Source organism: Rana temporaria, chromosome 4, assembly GCF_905171775.1.
Source record: "Rana temporaria chromosome 4, aRanTem1.1, whole genome shotgun sequence".
Taxonomy (NCBI): domain Eukaryota; kingdom Metazoa; phylum Chordata; class Amphibia; order Anura; family Ranidae; genus Rana; species Rana temporaria.
Genome location: NC_053492.1, coordinates 436,589,273 through 436,615,754, shown reverse-complemented (window position 1 = coordinate 436,615,754; position 26,482 = coordinate 436,589,273). Strand labels below are relative to the sequence as shown.

Below are 26,482 nucleotides of genomic sequence, written 5' to 3'. Positions count from 1 at the left end.
GAATCAAGCACTTGCCCGTAAAACTTGCGGCGGCGTAACGTAAACGAGATACGTTACGCCCGCATAGTTTTACGCCGGGATACGAGAATCTGGGCCACAGTATATATTTTTTCCCAGCATACAAATATGCATCGATTGCCACAAAACACATGTTTATGTCCCTCTAATATTGCAATCATTTATGACTCATCATTCATTGTATTGCTGACCCGGAGATACTACTGACCACTTCTGCTCTCCTGTTTTCTTTTATTATAAATGGTTTAATTTCCTTGCATTGCAAAATTCCTTATCTATAAGGAGTCACATAGTGTGAAGTGTCATCTTCTGGGAAGGTATAATGTGACCCTTTCTATAATTGTATATACAAGCAGATTTAAATTGGGTTGGTCATTACCAAATGACACTATTGAGTAACAACAGAACTCATGCTTACCACATTAAAATATAAATCGTGTTCACAGGTTTTCTCGTGTCCTCATCCGACATAAGCCTAGGCAGACAAGATCACATGGTGTCTGGAAACCAAAGGCATTGTGGGTGTGTGATCCTGTTCCAGCATTTGTTTTCAATTAGACAGTCTCTAAAATAAGAGGAACAGCAAAGGGGATCCACGGATAATAGGATCCGAATCCAGCTGAAAGGTGGGGAGGCAAGGTTAGTTAGCCACATGGGGAGTGCGTGGTTTTTGTTTCGACTGATAGAAATGAATTGCGAGAAATGAGAAGCATGTTCATTGTGCAGGACCAGGAATTAGAACCTGTATGTGAGACTATGAGAAAAAACGGGTTTTATGTGTATATATATATACAGTATACAAGCCATATAAATAAAAAGGTGCAATACTCATTCATACTACAGTAAAACCTTGCAAACAAATTAAAAGGTCTGAAGTCACCAGTGATATACTTCCATCCCAAATATATATATATATATACAAAAAGGAGTCGCCCATGGGACTTTAAATGAGGTGGTCACAGTTTGCCACTGAGTAACAAAAGTAATAACAGTAAAAATGTTTAATGAAAATTAATTGTACATACATGGATACTATAGCACAGGGTTTGACAAATTTGCTTGGAATCTAGGAGCCAGCTAAAAAAGTTAGGAGCCAGAAAACGCGCCCCGTCCCGACGAGCTTGCGCGCAGAAGCGAACACATACGTGAGTAGCGCCCGCATAAGTAAACGGTGTTCAAACCACACATGTGAGGTAGAGCGAGAGCAATAATTCTAGCCCTAGACCTCCTCTGTAACTCAAAACATGCAACCTGTAGATTTTTTTAAACGTCGCCTATGAAGATTTTAAAGGGTAAAGGTTTGTCGGCATTCCACGAGCGGACGCAATTTTGAAGCGTGACATGTTGGGTATGAATTTACTCGGCGTAACATTATCTTTCATAATATAAAAAAAAATGGGGATAACTTTACTGTTGTCTTATTTTTTAATTAAAAAAAAGTGTAATTTTTTCCCAAAAAAGTGAACTTGTAAGACCGCTGCGCAAATACGACGTGACAGAAAGTATTGCAACGATCGCCATTTTATTCTCTAGGGTGTTAGGATAAAAAATATATATAATGTTTGGGGGTTCTAATTAGAGGGAAGAAGATGGCATTGAAAAATAGTGAAAAATGACATTAGAATTGCTGTTTAACTTGTAATGCTTAACTTGTAATACCAACAGCCACCACCAGATGGCGCCAGCTCACATCTGGTGGTAATAACTTGTAATACCAACGGCTCACCACCAGATGGCGACCGGGATTTGTCGAGCCCTGCTATAGCATATTAGCTCAGCCAATGAATGGCACATGATAAAAAGAATAAAGTTGATACAAAACATCATGATATTATATATACAGTTACAGTTATGCCCCTGGTGACGGCTTTCTGAGCCGAAACGCGTCGGGTTAGCTTTATAGCACCCCTCATTGCTTTTATTTCATGTGATCGCTTTTATCTTATTTTGTTTGTCATTTTTATATGACTTTTTCTAAGTAAAACCTGTCACGTTTTTTTTTGACCTGCACCATCTGGAACACTCCTTTTTTTGTCTCTTTTTGCTTTTCGGAGCTTGTCAGAATCATTCCATATCCATCCTGCAGCTGTAAGGTCCATTGGTTCCGTTCCTGTTGTCCTTTTGGTATCCATCCCACCGGAGCCACTGAGAACGCATCGCCAACTTGGGGGACTTTGCCGCAGCAATCCAGGTCCTTTGAGAACATCAAGCGCATCAGACTTGCTGTTGTAAAACAGTTGAGCCCACACCTTATGGTAAGAGTACCTTAGTTTGTCCATACTTAAAGAGGTTGTAAAGGTTCGTTTTTTATTTTCTAAATAGGTTCTTTTAAGCTAGTGCATTGTTGGTTCCCTTACCTTTTCCTTCAATTTCCCTTCTAAATGTTTTTTTTTGTCTGAATTTCTCACTTCCTGTTCCTCCTCAGTAAGGTGTTCTAAATGACTTTCCACCGCTCGGATGATGGTGGAAAGCTTACTGAGGAGAAAGAGGAAGTTATAAATTCAAGCAAAGAAAAAAAACATTTAGAAGGGAAATGGAAGGAAAAGGTAAGCGAACCAACAATGCACTAGCTTAAAGTAACCAATTTAGAAAATAAAAGACAAACCTTTACAACCCCTTTAATGTCTTTGTGATCCATCAGGCAATTAGACAGTCATTATCTAGTGCTGCTACATGGAAGAACAACCTTTGTGATCACTGCACATGTAGCCGGATTCACAAAGACTTACGCCGACGTATCTTCTTATACGCCGCTTAAGCATGGATGCGCCGTCGTATCTATGCGCCTTATTCTTGTAATAAGATACGCCTGAATTCTGGCTCCATCCCACCGACGTAAGTCTCCTACGCCGTCGTATCTTGGGCGCATATTTACGCTGGCCGATAGGGGCGCTTCCATTGATGTACGCGTCAAATATGTAAATTACCTAGATACGCCGATTCACGAACGTACTTGCGCCCGTCGCAGTAAGCTACGCCGTTTACGTAAGGCGTACGTCCGGCGTAAAGATAAACCACCAAATAGCTGGTCTAAGTCATGTTAGGGTATGGACGTCGGAACTGCCGTCGGATTTTACGTCGTTTACGTAAGTCGTACGTGAATGGGGCTGGGCGTAGGTTACGTTCACGTCGTAGGCATTGAGCCGTTGTATCTTAGGGAGTAAATTCGACGTGATTCTGAGCATGCGCGTGCATGCGCCGTTCGTTCGGCGCTTCATTTACATGGGGTCACGATTAATTTTAATACAACACGCCCACTACCTGCCTACTTTGAATTAGGCGGGCTTACCGACGTGATTCTGTTACCTTGTGGGACCCGCGGGACCCATTTAATGTATTCTAATTATATAGCGATCATACATAACATTTAAATAAAGACTTTTGCTTAGATAAGAATAGTATTTATCTACTGCATGTTGTTTTTTTTATCTTTTAGCCCTGGTTCACACTGGGTACGATTTGGAACGATTTGAGATGCGATTTGACATGTCAAATCGCATCTCAAATCAGCGGCAATTGTCGGCAATGGCACTATCCTAATCAGTGCGACGCCGCATCTGCGATTTCAAAAAGTAGTTCCTGTACTACTTTTTGCGATTTCGGGCCGCGATTTACATTAAATTGCGGGCGAAATCGCGGCAAAATCGCGGCCGCGAAATCGCGGTAAAATCGCACATTTTGAATTCGCAGCAGTGTGAACCTAAGCTAACTATAACATTTTCTGGTATAATTCATGACAAGTAATATAATTTCCGTATCTTAATGTAAAAATGTTGGGCTAGATTCACAAAGGGTGTCCTAACTTTGCGGCGGCGTAGCGTATCGTGTTTACACTACGCCGCTGTAAGTTAGCGAGGCAAGTACATGATTCACATAGTACTTGCCTGCTAAGTTACGGCGGCGTAGCCTAAAGCGGGCGGGCGTAAGGGCACCTAATTCAAAATAGGCTTAGGGGGCGTGTTTAATGTTAATTTGGTTTGACCTGACGTGATTGACGTTTTTTTGGAACGGCGCATGCGCCGTCTGCCTACATATTCCAGTGTGCATTGCGGCAACGTACGCCGCACGGGCCTATTGGTTTAGACGTGGACGTAAATGACGTAAATCCTTATTCACGGACGACTTACGCAAACGACATAAAATTTTCAAATTTCGACGCGGGAACGACGGCCATACTTAAAATTGACTACGCCTCCTAGGGGCAGCTTTATCTTTAGGCGGCCTATCTCTTACGGAAACGGCGTATCTTTACTGCGACGGGCGGACGTACGTTCGTGAATAGGCGTATCTAGTGATTTACATATTCTACGCCGACCGCAATGGAAGCGCCACCTAGCGGCCAGCCTAATTATTGCACCCTAAGATAGGACGGCGCAAGCCGTCGTATCTTAGATAGGTTTAAGTGTATCTCTGTTTGAGAATACACTTAAACTTAGGTCGGCGCAGATTCCGAGTTAGGTCGGCGTATCTACTGATACGCCGGCCTAACTCTATGTGAATCTAGCTAGTTCTCTTCACACTTTTTATTCAATGTTTTCTGACAATCTTTAATACAATACTTAAACAAGGAAAATCTATTTTAGTATTGGTTGTGACACATGAATTTATGAATGTAGCAAAGTGTGATTTGTATCTCTACCTTGCCATTTTTTAATTTTTGAAGTTCTTTTGATGACATAACATTGAGTTTATTTTGAGCATTGAGTGGAAGAGGGGTAAATTATTGCACATAGTAAGGTTTATGTCTATTTCGCTAAGTAACAGCGCCTGACTTTACCATTTCACAATTTTGTTTTTAGTGTGGTTCACGGGTAAAGGGGCAGCGGTTTATAAACACACAGAGCTACTCTAGGTTGGCACCTTTTTCACTATAAGACTTAATTATACTTATCAGTCCTGGCGCTTGTAACTCCAATCTTTATCTTGTAGGACAGTGTCCCCAGCGAGACCCTGGCAGATGGTGAAGAGTCTACCAAAGGGGAAAAGATTGGCATCACCTAGAACTTGTGTGTTAGTTCTTGCCATGGCATTTCATACATGGGGAAAGAGAGGGGGCATTTCAAGCTGTTGTTTCTTGTAAAAAGGATGTTGTGTGGCAACAATTCTACATCACAGTTCAGCTTTTAGTGTGGCTTCAGTGGTAGAGATCGATCTTTTCAGTTTGACAGGGTTTTGTGTGTGCTGACTCCGGATGCTAGAGACCAGCGATGTCCTAACATCGGACGATGAAAAGCTGCCGCTCACAGTGCAATCTTCCTTCCTGTGCCAGGTGCTGGTACATGGAGAACATTCCAGCGCCCGGCAACCGCTGACACCCTGCGTGCTGCGCACGGGTGATTAGGGTGTGCGTGCCTGGGCACAACCCATGCGCACGCCTATGGCGGACACCTTTCTGATCCCTGATTTCGGGGGGGGGGGGGGGTTTTCCCCCTTGCCCCTACCTGCGGACGCCCATGCAGCAGGGTGCTGTACATAGCTTTCTGAAGACATTCTTCCTGCCCCGGGACTCCTCTCAAGAGCCCTCAGTCCTGATGCAAGCAGTAGGCCAACTCTTGGGGGGTGTTGTGCAAATATTAACATGCCTTGATGGGTAGATGTCAGTCTGGAGGAGTGGGTGTTCCTAGCAGGTTGTATTTGCATGCAGACCACCCAAGGTAATGTCCACGTGTGATGTTAAAAGACCTGAAATACATTGAATGAAAGGGGTGGGCCAGGGACAGTCAGGCAGGACAAGAAAATGCTGGATAACCTCCAGCCAGAAAATGACTTGCTGCAACTTCTAATGCATGCTGTGAGGTCCTCACAGTGTGCAGTACAATGCAATTATGCCATTTCAGTGGAGGAGAGGAGCCTGTACAACTGCACAAGACTGAGGGTATGTCTGGACTTCAACTAATTACCAGGGTAGTGGTGGTGCTTCCTGTCTGTGGTTTTCTGTACAAGAATAGCAATACTTAAATGACGTACAAGGTTATTCTTGTAAGCTTGTGCTTGGTTGTGGTTCCATTCTGTGGCCTAGGACCATGCAGCTATTGGGTGCATGCAGGGCCGCCATCAGGGGGGTACAGGCAGTACACCTGTAAGGGGTCCGGAGGCCCATAGGGCCTCATATGGCAACTCCCCTTTTTTTTATTTATTTTTTATTAAAAAAAAAATTGAATATATATTTTAATTTATTTTTTTACAGGGACAATTTTTTTTTTTTTTAGAGGTTCGGAGGTCCCCATTATTATTATTATTATTATTATTATTATTAATAAAGGGCCCAGAGGTCCCCAGGGCCCCGGATGGCAGCCCCCTTTTTTTATAAAAAAAAAATGTTTTATATTATTTTTTTTTATATATATATTTTTTTTTTATTAAAGGGCTCAGAGGTCCCCAGGGCCCCATGTGGCAAACCCCCTTTTTTTATTTGTTATAAATGTTTATTTTTTTATTTTTGTTTATATATATTTATTTTTTATGTTTTTATTAAAGGGCCCAGAGGTCCCCAGGGCCCTGGATGGCAACCCCCCCCCCCTTTTTTTTTTTTTTTTTTTTTTATAAATGTTTATTTTTTTTATATATATTTTTTTTATTATTAAAGGGCCCAGAGGTTTCTTTTTATTATTATTATTATTATTATTATTATTATTAACCTCCCTGGCGGTATGATTCTGTCAGAAAAAACATGCTAAAAGCGGTACCATTATTTGCAAGGAAATTTGGCGTTTTATATTGTAGGTCTGTAATTTTTAGAAATAACTCACTTAAATCTGACCAAACAAGATTCTAATAGGCATCCCAGGTATGACATTTTTTTAAAAACAAAATTATAAATTATAATATAATAAATAATTATAAATAATTATAACAAATAATAATATAATTATAATAAAAATTATTCAATAATGTAATCAACTCAAAATCACTGAAATTTGCTCAGTTGCAGAATTGTTGCTGTCATTATTTTTTTTTTTTTTTATGACGAATTTCCCCACAAATCGCTATCGCACAATTCTGCAAGTGATTATAATTTATTATCGCTGTTTTTTAGCTGATCTAAAACTATTTTTGACATAAAGGGACACTTTTGGTTGCTATGGACAATCTACAGTTTGCAGGGAGAAAGAAACGTTTTTATTATATAAAATGACATGCATGACACAGGACAGACCACTAGGGACAGGGGGTGTGTGTTTTTTTTACATACAGTACTGTAATCTATAAGATTACAGTATACTGTATGTAATGTGTTTGTTTACTTTTTTGAATTTGGCGCCGTTCTCCGTCCCCGTGCGTCGTAACGTCGCAGGGAACGGAGATCGGCGTCACACGGAGGCACTGTGTGAATCGAGCGAGGTCCCACTCGCTCACACAGCGCGGTGGCATCGCTGGATCCAGGGACAAGGTAAGTAACTTGTGCCTGTGGATCTAGCGAGGCAAGCCCGAGTCTGACTCGGGGTTTCCGCTCGCAGCAGGAAAATCTAACCCCGTGTCAGACTCGGGAAGACCGCCAGGCAGGTTAAAGGGCCCAGAGGTCCCAGATGGCAACCCCCCTTTTTTGTAATTTTCTTTTATAAAAAATAATAATAATTTATGTGTATATATATATATATATATATATATATTTTTTTTTTTTTTTTTTAAAGGGCCCAGTGGTCCTCAGATGGCTACCCCCCTTCTTTATATATATATATTTTTCTTTATTTCTTTTTTTTTGTAAAGCCCCCCCCCCCCCCCCGCTTCTCAATTTCAGGCGGCAGCACCCCCCCCCCCCCCCCCCGGTTCTCTGCTCCAGGGGGCCCATGCCCGAAGCTGCCCTGGGTGCATGCATATATGGGGCTCTTTACGTACCCTCCCTTCTGCTGTGAAGCTTGGGTAAAACTATCATCAATCTGTAAGAAACAGATCATTTATTATTCAAACAGGGAAGTTCCTGAAATGTCATCACTTTGGGGTTGATCTTTGTTTTCTCTACAGATCAAGGAAGCTCTCTTGGTGTTGGACTTCAATACTATGCAATACTATACAATACTATGGTTCAAGCTTTCCAGTGAATCATCCAGACTGCTAAAAGTTCAGTATTGGAAATGCTTCTTAAGCCTCGTACACACGACCGGTTTTCTCGGCAAAAACCAGCAAGAAAACTGCTTCTTGCCGAGATTCCCATTCGTGTGTACGAGGCATTTCATTTTTCTCGTCAGGAAATCTGTCCAGAATCTCGACGAAAAAAAAAAAAAACCTGCTCTCTTTTTTCTCGTCGAGATTCTTGTCGCCCTGTATCCCGACGAGAAACCCGAGAGTGTGTATACTTACCTTTCGCTGTGGAAACCGGCGCATGCTCGAAATGACTTTGAGGCATACGCGGTAGCTTCCACGGGATAGGTAGGGTGAAGCAAGATGGCGGCGGCGGCATTGAATGTGACGAGCGCATGCTCGTTGTACGCGATGACGTCACTGTGTTCTTTCCTTTCAAGAGAACCGCGGATCTTTTGAAACAAGAGTCTGTACACTCGGGCGGCAAGAGTTTCTTGCCAAGAATCTCGTCAGGGAAAATTACGTTTTTTTCCTGACGAGATTCTTGTCCGTGTGTGCAGGGCCTTAGGCCTCGTACACACGATAGATTAACCAGAGGACAACGATCTGAAGGACCATTTTCATCGGTCAAAACCGATCGTGTGTGGGCCCCATAGGTTATTTAACCATAGGTTAAAAAAAAAGCCAACTTGCTTTAAAATTAACCTATGGATTCCTATCCGATAGGTCAAAACCGATCATTAGTAGGCACGACCATCGGTTAAAAATCCATGCATGCTCAGAATCAAGTCGACGCATGCTTGAAAGCATTGAACTTTGTTTTTTTCAGCACGTCGTTGTGTTTTACGTCACCGCGTTCTGACACGATCGGTTATTTAACCTATGGTGTGTAGGCGCGACTAACCATCAGTCAGCTTCAGACCGTTGTCCTCTGGTTAACCTATCGTGTGTACAAGGCTTTAAAGTACATTTATATGGCCAAAATGATGTGGACAACCCTTCAAATTTTAAGTTCAGGTGTTTCCGGTGAAGGGCCACGGCTAATTCTACAGCATACAAAGACATTGTAGATAATGATACACTTACAAACTTGTGGTAACAATTTGGGGGAAGACACTTTTCTGTTCCAGCATTACTGTGCACAAAGCCGGCTCCATCAAGACATGGTTTGATGAGTTTGGTGTGGAGGAACTTGTATGGCCCGCAAAAAGCTCTGACTTCAACCCTCTATTGAAGTCAACTTAAAGCGGTGGTTCACCCTCAGTAACAACATTGTAGGATTAAATTAAGCATAGTAGCGCGAGCTACAGTATGCCTTTTTTTTTTGCCCCGTACTCACTGTGTAATCCTATAGAGAAGATTCCGACTCCCCGCGGGGAATGGGCGTTCCTATCCAGAGGGAAGATGATTGACGGCCGGCTATGGCACGTCACGCTCCCCGAAGATAGCCGGAGTAGGTCTCGGCTCTTCCCGGCGCTATAGGGCGCCTGCGCACAGACATCGGAGCTGACTGCGCAGGCGCCGTGAAGAGCAAACACCTATTTCGGCTATTTCCGTGAAGCGTGACGCGCCATAGCCGGCCGTCAATCACGAGCCCTCTGAATAGGAACGCCCATTCCCCGGAAACTTTACTACTCGATTACAGAGTGAGTACGGCGCTAAAAAAAAATATAAAGGCATACTGTAGCTCACGCTACTATGCTGAATCAAATGCTAGGAAAAAAAATGTTTTAGGGAGAACCCCCGCTTTAAAGTGGATGTAAACCCCAAAAAATGTTGTTGTTTTTTGATGTCACAATGTAGAATATAAGATTTCCTATCATCTGGGCCCAGTCTTGCCACACAGAGTTAATCCAGCTCTGAGCAATCCTCATGTATTGTTCAGTGAAATAAAACAGACTTCCAGATAAAAATCAAAGTCCTTGCTTCTGAAAAAAAGTGCACAATTCACATCCCCTCCCCTGTGTTTTGATTAAATGTTTTCAAAATATGGGGTGAGTCACAGTTCAGTGCCATGAGAAAATGCAACAGCCATCAGAATATACATAGAGCTGGAGGGAAGAGGGGAGGGGGTGTGAATTGAGCACGTTTTACAGAAGCTGTGTATGTCTGCAAGCTAGTGCATGAGATATGTAAATAACCTGTCACTCAAGCAAGGACGTTTTTATCTGGAAGTCTGTTTTATTTCCCTGAACAATAAAAAGAGGATTGCTCAGAGCTGGATTAACTCTGTGTGGCAAGACTAGGCACAGATGATAGGAAATCTTATTCTCTACATTGTGACATAAAAAAATCCACTATAACCAAAAATCACCTGTTGGCATTTTAAAAAGTCCCTGAGCCTTTCCAGAAAAAAGTATAGATGGGAACTTGTCCCATAGGAAACCATGTTAAATGAACGGTAGTGCGTTTCTGCAAAAAGGGCCAAGAAACGCATAGGTGTGAAGCAAGCCTAAAGCCCCGTACACATGATCGGACCTTTGTCCGACCAAAATCACATCAAAATTACGACGGAATTCCATCGGAGTAAAGTAGAAAAATATTCTGGGCCAGATCCATTAAGAAGTTACGTCGGCGTATCTATTGATACGCCGCGTAACTTCTAGGATGCTCCGGTGTATCTTTGTTTTGTATCCACAAAACAAGATACGCCAGAATGTGGGCTAGATCCGACTGGCGTACGTCTTAGTACGCTGTCGGATCTTGGGTGCATATTTACGCTGGCCGCTAGGTGGCGCTTCCGTTGATTTCCGCGCAGAGTATGCAAATTAGCTAGATACGCCGATTCTCAGAACGTACGTCCGCCCGGCACATTTTTTTACGTCGTTTACGTAAGGCTTTTTTCGGCATAACGTTACCCCTGGGTCTATGAGGCGTACACAATGTTAAGTATGGACGTCGGCCCAGCGTCAAATTTTCCGTTGTTTACGCCGTTTGCGTAAAACGTTCGCGAATAGGGCTTTGCATAAATTACGTTCACGTCGTCTAGGCATTGAGCGGGCGTAATTTTATTTGAAAATTCAACGTGATACTGAGCATGCGCGCGCATGCGCCGTACAAAAAAAGCGTCATGTGGGGTCATGCTTAGTTTACATAAAACACGCCCCCCTGTTCCTCATTTGATTTAGGCGCGCTTACGCCGGCAGATTTACGCTACGCTGCCGTAACTTTAGAGGCAAGTGCTTTGTGAATACAGCACTTGCCTCTCAAAGTTGCGGCGGCGTAGCGTTACTATGATACGCTACGCCCATTTAAAGTTACGCCTATCTACGTGGATCTGGCCCTGTCTATCTAAACTCCGATGGAATTCATCTGAATTTATGATGGAATTACTCCGATGGAGCATACACACGGTCGGAATTTCCGATGGGAAAAAGTCCGTCTGACTTTTTCCATCGGAAATTCCGATCATGCGTACAGAGCTTAACTCTTCCCTGCTCTACTAAAAATGTCTTGTTGACAGGAAGTAGGGACAAATCTCAGACACAGACATCAGACAAAGGATTAAAGCCTTTCCTGCATTTAAAAAAAAAATAAAAAACTTGTTTTATTTTGGGTTTTAATTGTAATTAAAAAAAATTTGCTTGAAAGTTATCTAGAGATTTGCCTAAAGGTTGAAAAGAAAATTAAAACTGAAATGGAAACAGAAGACTCGTCTCTAAGGTTTTTAGAAAAAAATATTTATTAATAACAAAATAAATGTAACATGATTCATATTTTCAAGTAGGATGAATTACGATTTGTAGACACCAGACATACATTGTAGTAAAGAATGTCCAGAGATGTCGGGGGTAATACAGAATCTTCAGGTACCATCCCGATTCTTCTAATCTCGTGTGCACATGATAGCTGCCACTTAGTAAATCCCATTGGGTTGGTCAATTGACTTAAAGTTGGACTCCAGGCAAACAATTACATACACAGGTACTATTCATATAGGAGATATCTTCTCTGACCAAGTGGTTTGTATTTCTGTCCATCTAGTCCTGATATGTATACAGCCTGGTAGGGGAGGAGACCTGATCTTTCTCTGCTGCAGTTTCACTTTCACTTACACCCCCGCTGTGTGAATGGAGAGTAAAAAATGAAGCAGCACTGTTAAAGTTGTATCTCTGACACTATTCTCTCCTCCAATTAACATGTCCCTTCCATTGCAACTCACAGGCTCCTTGGGCTGCTTTTCCTTCCCTCAATCCAAGCTCTGCTGTGAAGGGACTGCAGAAGACCGAAACAAAGTCAAATTCAGGTAGTTACACCACTTGTATTAAAATCCAATTAGATTTAAAGACATATTAATAAATATGGAGTGCATTAATTGGTGTCTTTTATGTCTGTCTGGAGTTTGGCTTCAAGATACCCTGGAAAGAAGATCTGTTGGATTCCATTCGTTGGGCTTGGTTTATTCCTAAACAGTAGTGGTCACCGGGGCAAGCAGCCGGACAGGGCATCTGCCACTCTGGGCACAGTCACAAAGTTCATCGGGCAGCGCAAGTATGGACATATCTGTTCATGGTCCTTCAAGACTTGACTCAAGTTTTTCAGTTCATCCGTGAGTTTTCCAATCTCCCTCTTAAGAGAGGAATTCTCCTGTTCCAGGCATTCATATTCCTACGGAAGGAAAACATAAAGATGAAGAGCTTGCTGGGAGGGAAGATAATTTCCTACACACAGCTGATCTCCTTTCTAGTAATACCAAAGAAGAGTAACCGCTAGCTGATACAAATAATCTTCTTTAGAATATAAAGAAAAGGGTTACGCAACACAGATAGTAAAAATTTGATCTTTTCCCCTGTTCCCCCCTTCTGTTTAGCCGTATTTAGTACAGCAGTAGTTAGCTAGACACTCCCCCAGCCTTACAAAACAACTGTCAATGGGCTTCCCCGCGACCTGGTGGCATCATCCCCTTGTGATGCCACCGATCCAGCATGCACCGTTCCATGATGTCACAAGGAGCGGTGCCACCAGGTGACGTCGCCTGGTGGCCACACTCTTACCTATATAAGAACTGTCAAACGGGTGGAGCCTGCAGTAGGCAGCCAGCATTCATGGACAGCGGGAATGTTTATTTTGTTCTTGTCTTTTTTTTTTTTTTTTTGGTGTATTTTGTGCGTGTACTCGAGAGAGGAGCCGGACTGCAGGAGTTGGGAGTAGGCAGGCCTCCCCCAGAGGCAATCTGCCACCTTTCTCCATGCCCCGGGTGGCAATGGCGGGTGTTTGAGGGGGTCCTCCCACACAGCCCTCCCTACCTGCTCCGATTTGAAGCCCAACAGGGCAGAGGGACTCCCTATAAGGGAGTGAGAGGATCTAGCCCGCTCAACCAGCCCCGTTAGTCCTTCGCCTCTCTTTTTAGAGACCGCGTGGTCAAAGTGCGTGCATGTTAACCCAATTTCGAGTGCGTGTAAGTGTGGTGGTTTTTGTGGGAGGGGGGTGGGCGTACTAAGCGCAGGCTTACCTCGCATAGCACACCGACCGGGAGCCGGGCTGAGACCACCAAACTCAATTCACATGTAGCCGAGACCAGGATCTGAACCCCTAGCTGCAGAGGTGAATGGCTTGTCAGCGCAGTGCCAATCGCGTTGAGCCACCGCAGCTCCATTTTCTTGTCTTTTTAAGGTGCGTCGGGCGGCGTGATTGACAATGGAATTACATCGGGGGACACTGTTTTTTAATTTTTTTATATAGGAATTGTCAAAAACTGTCTCTGTGTTTTTTTTTTTTTACTTTTTTGGTAACTAGGTAGGGGTACTATGTACCCAATACTCATTCATATGTAGGGGCTGGGACCTGGGGGCCCCCTTGTTAAAGGGAGCTTCCAGATTCCCGATAAACCCCCTGCCCGCATACCCCCACAACCACCGGCCACGGTTGTGGGACTGAGGTCCTTGTCCCTAGAGCAGGGCCCCCACCCCAAAGCACCCACCCCCCATGTTGAGGGCATGTGGCCTGGTATAGTTTAGAAGGGGGGTGCTCGATCACCGCCCCTTTTCTGACCTGCCCTGCATGCTTGCATAATGGTCTGGTATGGTTTTTGGGGGCACTTCACGTCATTTAAAAAAAAAATTTGAAGCAAAGTGTCATTTCTTCAGTGTTATCACATGAAAAGATATAATAAAATATTTACAAAAATGTGAGGGGTGTACTCATTTTTGTGAGATACTGTATATAACTGATTGTTACTATTTGCCCGCACTGATCCTTCGATGATTGGTTGTAACCTATTCTTGGTATAACTGTACTATTCTTTTAACAACGATTAATCATTATTGCATCACACCAAATTTAGGGACAACATAGGAGGTTTTGGTTCAAAAAGAGGGACAGTCCCTTCAAATAAGGGACAGCTGCAAGCTATAATATGCAAACAGCAAAAAAACAAGGGCTCTAAACCTTCACCACACCAAAAAGATAAAAAGTTTTGTCTAGAGTTGGACTTTTAGCTCTGAAGGTGGTCAGATTTACTTAAATTCTTCCTAGAATTGCAGATCTGAGTATGCTTGCACCGCTATTGCACCACTACAGCTATTGAGGAAGCTATTGGAAGTCCCAGGCATATTGGGAAATACTGGAGCTTCGGCTCAGAACCCAACCTATTGTTGGGACATAGATGTTTTTTTTTTTTTTCAGTTTTACTTTCATCTTCACTTCCCAACTGACCGAGGCAAACTGCCAACAGTGATTGGGTGATTTGCAGAGCAGATGCCGCACGTGTGCCTGCATAGATTTCTGCAAAAAGAAAATGAACCCCCCACCCCCACGTTTCTTGGCAAAAACCAGCAAGAAACTTGCTGTTTTTTTTTTTGCCGAGGAAACCAGTTGTGTGTACATTTTTCGACGAGGAAACGGTCGAGGAACTCGTCGAGCCAAAAAGAGAGCATGTTCTCTTTTTCCTCGACGGGAATGGAGAAAATTGGCTCGCCGAGTTCCTCGACCGCCTCACAAGGAACTCGACGAGCAAAACGATGTGTTTCGCCCGTCGAGTTCCTCGGTCGTGTGTACAAGGCCAAAGAGAGACCCAAGGGACTGTCACCCTCCAACATTTACAGCATACAAGGTACATATAGTGTGCATTGTTTTTTTAGTTTTTGGCCTTGTTGACACGAATCGCACAACAGCGCACACCCATGCAAGGGCCATGTTTACCCCCACAGATGTTCCCTGCACTCCCATGCAGGCAGACCCATTCATGTCAATTAGGATGCCTAATGCCTTGTACACACGATCGGAATTTCCGATGAAAAAAGTCAGACAGAATTTTTTCATCGGATATTCCGACCGTGTGTGGGCCCCATCAGACTTTTTTGCATCGGAGTTTAGGAATAGAACATGTTTTATTTTTTCCGATGGAAAAAAATCCTTTCGGAAATTACATTCGTCCGTATGGAACACGAATGCTCAGAATCAAGTCGACGCATGCTCAGAAGCATTGAATTTCATTTTTCTCAGCTCGTCGTAGTGTTTTACGTCACCGCGGACTGTCGGAATTTGGTCTGACAGTGTGTATGCAAGACAGTTTGAACGAAATTCTGACGGAAAATTCCATCGGATTTTATCCCATCGGAAATTCAGATCGTGTGTACAGGGCATTAGAGGCGTAACTAGAACCTTCAGGGCCTCGGTGCAAGAAACCATGAAGGGATCCTCTAGCCCCTGACTGGGGCCCTTCCCACTGATCCTGGGGCCCTTTATTCCCATTGTGGGGCCCTTTATTACAGTCCTGAAGCGGGTCACCTTCCTGCCATCCCCCCACGGTGGCGGAACGCCAGAAACCAGACGCAAGTGCAACCTTTGTGACCCTGGAAGTTCTGCCACTGGTGTCAGTCGTTTTATATTTTTGTTGTTTTTTTTTTTTTTTTTACCATTTATTGTATTTCTTTGAAATTATAGTTTTTATTATTTTTAACCTGGGCAGCAAGACAGCGATAGGGAGGCGGCAGGAGTGGCAAGTAAAGGAACTGATGCCCTCCATTTCTCTCCTGCTGCTGCTGAATGCCCGGTCTACATGAAAGGATGGGTTACTCTACATGTAGTTGTACAGGGAGGCCACATGGGCCCCCTGGAGCATGGGGCTGGGTCAAAATGGTGACCCCTGCGACCCCCGCCGCATATACGGATGCCACATGAACAAAAGCATTGCTCCAAATCTGACATCCAAGCAAGTTATGCCGCGTACACACGGAATTTCCGACAACAAATGTTGGATGGGAGCTTGTTGTCGGAAAATCCGATTGTGTGTAGGCTCCATCGGACATTTGCTGTCAGAATTTCCAACAAAAATTTGAGAGCTGGTTCTCAAATTTTCTGACAACAAAACTTGTTGTCGGGAATTCTGAGCGTCTGTACGCAATTCCAACGCACACAATTCCATGCATGCTCAAAATCAAGCAGAAGAGCCGCACTGGCTACTGAACTTAATTTTTCTCAGCTCGCCGTACGTGTTGTACGGCACCGCGTTCTTGACGTTCGCAATTTCTGACAACATTTGTGTGACCGTGTGTATGCAAGACAAGTTTGAGCCAACATCCATCGAAAAAAAAATCCACGGTTTTGTTGTCGGAATTTCCGATTGTGTGTACGTGGCATTAGGGTGCACGGCCTGAACGCACACTGTGTTCAGGGCTGTGCACCTGCATGGCTCTCAAGTTGGGAACAGTGGCTTTATCCATGCAGCTGCTGCACCCTATTTGACATGAATATGACTGCCTGCATGGGGATTTATAGAAAACACCCGGGCTCCCCCATACAGGCAAACAGGGCCCTTGCATGGCCATACACTATAGTATGCACCTTGTGAGTGAGGCCTTAGGTAGAGCGCGAAGGTTGGGTCCTCTGTTTCTTTCGGTCCTGTGTGTCCCAGTTTGGGGAATTTACTCCCTGTCCCAGCGATCACTGTCACCCTAACAAAACGTTAAGGGAATCGGAACATTATGTACATTTCATCTGCGAGGAAGGTGATGAGAGCATACCTCCCAACCGTCCCGGATTTAGCGCAAATGTCCCGCGACCCCCCCCCCCCCGCTCAACAATTCTGATCCACGGAATCCCCCCCCCCGCTCAACAACTTCGTTTGGGGGTATGCTCATTTGTCTCTAATTCTGAAGTTGAAAAGTTGGGAGGTATGCAGAGAGGACAACAGTGACAACTGTAAAAAGATGGGTCTTTATATTCAGGAGATTCCCTCTCACTTCCTGTTGTGTCTGCAAGACATGGAATGACGGTAAATCTTTGAGAAGGGGACACAGAATAAACTCCTTTGAAGAGAAGACCAGCACCCAACCAGTTGACCTTTAAGATTTTATTGGGGTCATATTGCAAGAACCATGTGCAAATATACAGAGTAAACCATAACCAACCAATGTTTTGGAAATCACCAAGGTCTGTCACCTTGAGAAAGGGGTCCACTGTGGCTCCGAAACATCTGTGTTATGGTTTACTCTGCATATCTGCACATTGTTTCTGCAATAAAATCTTGAAGTCCACTGAATGAATGACTTGTATAGCGCTACTCATGTGAACTGAATCGCCTCTGGGCGCTTTTTCCAGCCAGTGTCTGCTTGGCTGGTGCGGTCATTTTACCCCGTAGGATCGTGACACGCTTGGGACACACAGTCATACAGACAGATATACATATACAGTTGTGTTCAAAATTATTCAACCCCCCAATGCTGTAAAGGGTTTTAGGGAATTTAGTGTACATTTGTAATTGTATTCAGAATGAAATCCTACAAGGACTTCTTAAAGAACCATATGCAACTAAAATGACATCAATTTGTTTTGTAATACAGTAGTAAATGTTTATTTTGTGAATTCTTCATTTACACAATTATTCAACCCCTTAAAGACTACCACTCTGAAGAACAGAGGTTGATTGAAGTGTTTTCAATCAGGTATTGAAAACCCCTGTGGATGTCAGGGAGCAGCAATAAAGCCTAATAAGCACCAATTAGGCAGCTCTAAAATGACTGTGATACTCAGCTCCTTCTAGACATTTGCTGGTGTGGTTACAAACATGGTGAAGTCAAGAGAATGGTCCAGGAAGACAAGAGAAGAGGTGATTACTCTTCACAGGAAGGGCAATGGCTATAAGAAGATTGCAAAGATGTTAAACATACCAAGAGACACCATAGGAAGCATCATTCGCAAATTCAAGGCAAAGGGCACTGTTGAAACGCTACCTGGTCGTGGCAGAAAGAAGATGCTGACTTCGACTGCTGTGCGCTACCTGAAGCGTAGAGTGGAGAAAAGTCCTCGTGTGACTGCTGAGCAACTGAGAAAAGATTTGTCAGATGTGGGTACTGAAGTTTCTGCTCAGACAATACGGCGCACACTGCGTAATGAAGGCCTCCATGCCAGAACTCCCAGGCGCACCCCCTTGCTGTCTCCAAAGAATAAGAAGAGTCGACTGCAGTATGCCAAAAGTCATGTGGACAAACCACAGAAGTTTTGGGATTGTGTTCTGTGGACTGATGAAACAAAATTAGAACTGTTTGGGCCCATGGATCAACGCTATGTTTGGAGGAGGAAGAACAAGGCCTATGATGAAAAGAACACCTTGCCTACTGTGAAGCATGGCGGGGGGTCAATCATGCTTTGGGGCTGTTTTGCTTCTGCAGGTACAGGGAAGCTTCAGCGTGTGCAAGGTACCATGAATTCTCTTCATTACCAGGAGATATTGGATAACAATGTGATGCAGTCCGTCACAAACCTGAGGCTTGGGAGACGTTGGACCTTTCAACAGGACAATAATCCCAAGCATACCTCCAAGTCCACTAGAGCATGGTTGCAGATTAAAGGCTGGAACATTTTGGAGTGGCCATCGCAGTCACCAGACTTAAATTCGATTTGGGACTTAAAGAAAGCAGTTGCAATGCGCAAGCCTAAGAATGTGACTGAACTGGAGGCTTTTGCCCATGACGAATGGGCGAAGATACCCGTAGATCGCTGCAAGACACTTGTGTCAAGCTATGCTTCACGTTTAAAAGCTGTTATAACTGTAAAAGGATGTTGTACTAAGTACTAAGATTGAATGTCACTTGGGGGTTGAATAAAACTGATAATGATGTGAGCACAGAAAAGACATTTGTGGTTATTTCATTATAAATGTTATGTTATATTTGTCTGACCTACACGTGCCTCTTTGATTTAATTGTAAGCAGGATGACTGAATGATCAAAATCAATGTCAAACTGGCCAAAACAATCAATTTCAGTGGGGGTTGAATAATTTTGAATACAACTGTATATACTGGGCCGATTTGGACAGGATCCAATTTGCCTACCAGCATGTCTTTGGAGTGTGGGAGGAAACCCACGCAGGCACAGGGAGAACATGCAAACTCCAGGCAGATGGTGTCGTGGTCGGGATTCAAACCAGCGACCCTTTTGCTGCTAGGCGAAAGTGCTACTCACTACACCACTGTGCTGCCCCACTGGTTGAGTGCTGACTTTCTCTTCAAATGGTTATTGGCGGTGTCACTGTCAGCCATGCGCTCCCGACTAAGAAAACCGAAGAGTCTAGTGGTGGATGGATTTATGATAAGGCAAGAACATCATGGCAGAGGTTCTAACCCTTACTCTTTTTATTAAAAACACTGGTTAAAGACATAAAGGGGGTTATTTACAAAAGGCAAATCCACTTTGCACTACAAGTGAAAGTGCACTTGAAATTGCACTGAGAGTGCACTTGGAAGTGCAGTCGCTGTAAATCTGCGGGATAGATCTTAAATGAGTGGAAGCTCTGCTGATTTTATCATTCAATCGTGTATTTTCCTTGCATGTCCCCCTCGGATCTACAGCAACTGCACTTCCAAGTGCACTTTCAGTGCAATTTCAAGTGCACTTTGCACTTGTAGTTTGCACCTGTAGTGGAAAGTGGATTTGCCTTTAGTAAATAACCCCCAAAGGGTTGTTTTGAGCTTGAGGGACATTGATTCTTTGTAGAATAGACAATATAATTGGCATTTTGCTGTGTTCCAAGCCTAGGCAGGCAAACGTACAGCTTTCATCCAGAAATAATAAGAACGGATACAAAAATGGAGGGGTTTGTGAGACCGACTGGGGAGGAGAGGATTTCTCTCTACGCGGACGATATTCTCCTCTTTCTTGGTGACAGGGATCACTCCATTAAACAGGCAATGACTATTTTCAGAGAATTTGGAAGACTCTCAGGATTGGTCATAAATTGGGAGAAATCAGCATTAATGCCGGTAGACCCAATGAGGACCCAGACATTGGTAGAAATCCCACAGTTGGAGATAGTGGGGAGTATGAAATACTTAGGAATATATATAACAAGTGATCTTAATAAATATATAGGGAATAATTTAGTCCCCCTACTGTCCAAATTTAAAAATAAAATTCAAATTTGGCGGCATCTCCCGCTGTCAGTCGCGGGGAGATGTAATTTGATCAAAATGCTGGGGATGCCACAATTATTATATGTGTTGCATAATGCACCTATATGGATTCATAAAAAATGGTTCAGGAAAATAGACACCTTGTTTAGAGAACGAATATGGAAAGGACAAGCTAGAATCAGGTTACAAACCCTACAACTACCAATAAGAGAGGGGGGAATGGCAATACCACATCCACGTTGTTACTTCCTGGCAGCACAACTGCAGCATATAGGAGTAAGAACAGAGCCAGGAGGCGACACAAATGGAGGCCTAATGATTTTGGGGGCACCCCATAAAACAGTGGTAGAGGTTTTGGAAGCCAACTCATTTGTTAATAAAACCCCCACGGTCAAGATGGCCATTAAAGTATGGAAAGCAGTAAGGTCATTGGGAGGACAGGGTGGTGTAACAGAATATGCGCCCCTGTGGAATAACAGGAACTTAAAGGAACTGGAGCCAGTCGGGGAAATCAGGGAATGGGCAGTAAAGGGGATAGTTAGATTGGCTCAGCTATACGAAGGAAGAACCCTAAAAACGTTTGCCGCCTTAAGACAGGAATATGACATACCTAACCATATGTTTTATAGATATCTTCAAATTAGACATGCTCTAAATGTCCAGTTTGATAGAGTAGGACCAACGTGGGATAGGACCCCCATCGCACGAAAACTGGGTGGTAGTAGTGAGATGAGGGGTTATATCTCAGAAATCTATCCATGTATATGCAAAGGAAGCATTGAGTGCCCAGAAGAGCTAAAAAGTAGAGAGGAATGGGAGGAAGATCTGGGGGCTATAACAGATAGACAATGGAGGAAGATATTGGAGAGAGGACATATGGTGACAGTCTCGCCCGCACAGAAGTTTTCATTCCTGAAGATGATACACAGGACGTATTATACACCAAAAAGATTATTTAACTTCGGGTGGAGAGTAGACGCGAGTTGTCCTAGATGCCAAGACACCGGGGACCTGATACACATGTTATGGGGGTGCCCAAAATTGTTTAGGTATTGGCAAGGGATCCTCAATGTCATAAACAAGACATATAAAACGAAGTTGGAGATGGACCCCAGAATGTGTATTTTGGGACTGGGGGAAGAAATTAGCAGAGTATCCAGTACAATAAAAGCAGTGCTAAGGTGCCTCTTTCAGGCAAGGTAACTAATTGCCAAAAGGTGGCAAGCAGAGAATCCCCCAGCAGTAAGAGAGTGGATCAACGTAGTAACCGAAACAATATGGAAGGAGAAGGTAGTATATATTAAGAGAAGGAACATCAGGGAATTCTGCGAAATGTGGAACCCTTGGCTTTGAAAAAATGGGATACCCCATATAAAAGGAAAATTCATTAACCCCGATAGCAAAGAAGAGGGGAGGAGGGGAAAGAAATTGAATAATTGTTCGTTATTGAAAAGATTATGTTATATGAGTAGTAAGAAAAGATTAAAGCGGGAGTTCATGTATTAAATTTTTTTTTTTCTCCCCTTAGCTTCCTGCTCGTTCGGTCAAGGGGAATCGGCTATTTGTATTAAAATATGAGCAGTACTTACCCGTTTTCGAGCTGCATCTTCTTCCGTCGCTTCCGGGTATGGGTCTTCGGGAGCGGGCGTTCCTTCTTGATTGACAGCCTTCCGAGAGGCTTCCGACAGTCGCATCCATCGCGTCACTCGTAGCCGAAAGAAGCCGAACGTCGGTGCGGCTCTATACTGCGCCTGCGCACCGACGTTCGGCTTCTTTCGGAAAATCGTGAGGCGATGGATGGGACCGTCGGAAGCCTCTCGGAAGACTGTCAATCAAGAAGGAACGCCCATTCCCGCAGCCCATACCCGGAAGCGACGGAGAGGATGCATCTCGTAAACGGGTAAGTACTGCACATATTTTAAAACAAATAGCCGATTCCCCTAGTAAAAACGAGCAGGAATCTAAGGGGGAAAAGTGCCCTCTAAGGGTGAACCCCCGCTTTAAGATTTTATATGGATGTAATCTGTTTTTGATATGATGAAGAAAATTAATAAAGAAGATATAAATTGAAGAAATAATCTAGCCATTACACACAGTGCCATTCCATCCTCTCCACCATTCACAAAATGATTTGCCTAGAAAGTGGCTTTCTGCTGCAGGTAACTGATTTTTAACCTCAGTGCATGTACTGCTGAGGGTCATTGTTAACAAAAGATCTACCATGTTCACATAACCTGACATCATGTAAGTTTATTATTATTATTATTATTTTTTATGGACCGTTCAATTCAGATTCACCTCATGTAACTTGTCCGCCTTTTGCGTCTGTTTCCGGCGACTTCTCTGGGCGGCCACTCTGTTTTTTTCCCTTCTTCGTACTTTTCTGTTGCTTACGCCAGGGCTCTGGAAGAGGAGACAGTGTCAAACAAAAGTCTAAATTTAAAGCTGAACTCTACGCGAACATCTGAGTCCACAGGTTAAGATAGACAGAGCGAGAAGGTTTTCTTTGATGTCTGTGTTCCCATAGGGGAAATCTTTCCTTACTTGCTCTCTCCACCATTCCTTTGATTGGGAAGACACGAGAAATCAACCCAGTGAGTTCATATACAGAAATAAAAAAAGGGACGGAGATTCTAATTCTTCCTGCTCTACTAAATAATAACTACTAATAATTGCTTTCTTTGCCCCTATTGGAAAGATCTTCGCCCACAACTTGTCTTTGGTGGCACCAGTCATTGGGACAGACAGCTATCCTGTTGGGGCAAAGTCAGCCATTAATCCAGTGGCGGTGCGTCTATAGAGGGCACTGGAGCGTCGCCCCCTCTGGCTCTTTCACCGCCACTGAAATAACATAGAATTATGCTGAAGCGTCATCGAGGGCGGGAGAAAACATCCAGGGACGTGGAAGGAGGATGGCTGACCCACAGAAAGGTGGGTGGTGGGGGGGCATTATACTGGGCACAGTGGCATCAATGGGCATTATACTGGGCACAGTGGCATCAATGGGCATTATACTGGGCACGGTGGCATCAATGGGCACAGTGGCGACAAAGGGACCTACTTAATTTTCATGCCGCTAAATGCAACGCACACTCTCCTTTCTAGACGCAACTGTGTGTAGGGCCCATTGATTCCCATAGTGCTGCATTTAGATGCACGCAAAACTATACACTGCATTCATCTAAATGCAACATTTTAAACGCTGGTGTAAATGAGACCAGCAGGTAACTTCTGACTTTATAAAATGATTCATGTGGTTTACATTTCTGCCATTGCCATACAGTGAAACCTTAGATTGCGAGTAACGAGCATTTTGCAAAGCAAGCAGTTGTGTTGTCTCGCGAAACGAGCAGGATTAAAGCTACAGCGGTGTGTAGTACCGCATTTGGGCAGAGGTGTGGGGGGGGGCGGAGCTGATCGAAGCCGAGCAGAGCCGTTCTGAAATACTCTGAAAAACTCTGAAATACTCCGTTCCTGAGCCTTTCCGAGTGTTTTCAAGTTCAGTCGAGCTGTCCGAGAATTTCAGAGGCTCTCCGGCGCCCCCACCTCTGGCCACATGCGGAATTGCATGCCATAGAAGTCAATGGGGAACAAATTATTTTCATTTCCATTGACTTCTATGGGGAAACTCGCTTTGCTTTGGATTACGAGCATTCTCCTGGAACGGATGGATTATGCTCGTAATCCAAGGTTCCACTGTATATGAAAGTAGGGTACGACACACTGCCACAATCAGTTTATTTGTTGTTGTTGTTTTTGGTTGTTTGTTGATCATCTTTGGGGAACTCACATATTTCTAACATACATTTCCTAACATCTGAAACTTTGTTGAAGGAACAGAAACCTTCTTAAAGAAGCCTCATGATCACTGCAACTTCAAATTGTTATCATCTTATTTTATGTAATTATTTAAAAAGTTATATTTCAATTTATGTTATCAATTGTGAGCCGTGAACAGTTGCCAGGAAAAAAGTTTGTGAAGCCTTAAAGGAGACGTACAGTTAAAGCTTGTTTGGCTGTACTTCTCCTATGAATAACAGGAGTGCAGTTCCTTCTGGTATTTGGCTGACGTCACAGAGCCGGTCCAGGCCTCGGGCAAGATCGCAACAATGAAGTCAGGATCCACCCACATGCCTGGACCGGCACCCGGCTCAGCCTCCCAGCGAGCTGCCCGAGCAGATGCTGTGGTCACATAGGAACTATAGGGGAGATTTACTAAAACTGCTGCACTCAAGATCTGGTGCAGCTGTGCATAATAACAAGAAAAAGTGTAGCGCTAAATATATGTGACAATTAGAGATAACTAAGGCAAATCTAATATGAGTGACCAAAAAATAAATAAATAATTAATTAGTCGTGAGTCCACAAAAACAGTTGAAAAAAGACATGATGATAAAGTCTCTTAATTGATGTATAAAATAAAACACTCCAAAAATTGGTGAAACGATCAAAGATAAAGTGACTTGTCTTCATAGGCATATAGTGAAAATCTGAAGTGAATCCACCACCGAAAACAATTGGAGGCTTACCAGAATCAGTGGACCCAATTAGGCTTATGCCTAATGGGTCATACAGGCTTGTAAATGTGATGATCTAATGATGATAAAAATGATGATCTAATTTGATCGAAACGCATCGGGAACCCGCTGACCCTACTGCTGAATCTATGCCTGATTTATGCCTGATTTTAACTGCTGAAATGTGAGTGTAATCTCTTTGCTTTACTGCCAAGTAAAACTTTTTATACAGAATTACACTATGTGCATCTTTGCCTTCTCTTTTGTCCTCTTTATGAGCTGAGATTTTGAACCACTCACATGGTGTCCAAATCCTAAATATCAAAGGCTGTTATAGAGTTAACCCTTCTCCTGGTACACTCACTACATCGCACTGGATCCCTCCTGCCTGCCATCCGAGACACCTCTAGAAGTAGGATACCTTCATTTACAAGCCTGTATGACCCATTAGGTATAAGCCTAATTGGGTCCACTGATTCTGGTAAGCCTCCAATTGTTTTCGGTGGTGGATTCACTTCAGATTTTCACTATATGCCTATGAAGACAAGTCACTTTATCTTTGATCGTTTCACCAATTTTTGGAGTGTTTTATTTTATACATCAATTAAGAGACTTTATCATCATGTCTTTTTTCAACTGTTTTTGTGGACTCACGACTAATTAATTATTTATTTATTTTTTGGTCACTCATATTAGATTTGCCTTAGTCATCTCTAATTGTCACATATATTTAGCGCTACACTTTTTCTTGTTTTTATGTTTGTTTCTACAGAATTGATCTACTTCTGTTGTGTTGGCTGCCATATATATGTTTTATTAGGTAGCGCGGTGATTTTTATACTTTTTGTATAATTACTTTTTACACAGCTGTGCATAATAGCCAATCAGCTTCTAACTTCAGTTGTTCAATAAAGCTTTGGCGCTCGTTCTGGTAAAACTACCTTCTTAATGGAGTAAGCACATTCATCACGCTGTAGAAAAGCGCGAATCGTCTTTTACGAACAAGGAATCAGCTAAAGCAGCCCAAAGGGTGGCGCCATCTGAATGGAACTTCCCCTTTATAGTGCCGGCGTACGTGTTGTACGTCACCACGCTTTGCTAGAGCATTTTTTTTTTGGCGATCGTGTGTAGGCAAGGCAACAACAGTCGGGTTAAAAAAAGCTTTGTTTTTTTCTAGACCATTAAAAATGGTCGTGTGTACGCGGCATGAGATTTGGTAAACTGCAATATAATAACGGTTTATATTTGGGTTTAATATCTCTTAATTTCTCACTGTAACCCACAAGTAAACCTTTAACCCTCAATTTATTATTTAACCTAACCCTTACCCATCACCTTCTCTCTTTCCTGAATTCTTACTGTGACCTTGAACTCTAGGGCCTCGTACACACGACGGGACATGGACGATGAAAATGGTCCGCGGACCGTTTTCATCGGACATGTCCGCTGGCGGATTTTGGTCTGATGGCTGTACACACCATCAGACCAAATTTCACGCGGACAGCGAACGCGGTGACGTGGCCACGACGATGACGCGGCGACGTGCACGACCCTGGAAGGTCAATGCTTCCACGCA

At 43.4% G+C, this 26,482-nt stretch overlaps 1 protein-coding gene across 1 annotated transcript in view; it reads right to left on the bottom strand.

Moving 5' to 3' along the window:
* Positions 1–11,715: 11,715 nt before the first annotated feature.
* The window catches only part of BATF3 (basic leucine zipper ATF-like transcription factor 3), a 34,765-nt gene continuing 19,998 nt past the window's right edge, over positions 11,716–26,482 (bottom strand). The window contains exons 2-3 of the mRNA XM_040351470.1: positions 22,688–22,792; positions 11,716–12,645 (exon numbers count right to left, since the gene is read on the bottom strand). Coding sequence (XP_040207404.1) covers positions 12,457–12,645; positions 22,688–22,792 — 294 coding nt within the window. The 3' untranslated portion in view covers positions 11,716–12,456. The remainder of the gene's footprint in view (positions 12,646–22,687; positions 22,793–26,482) is intronic.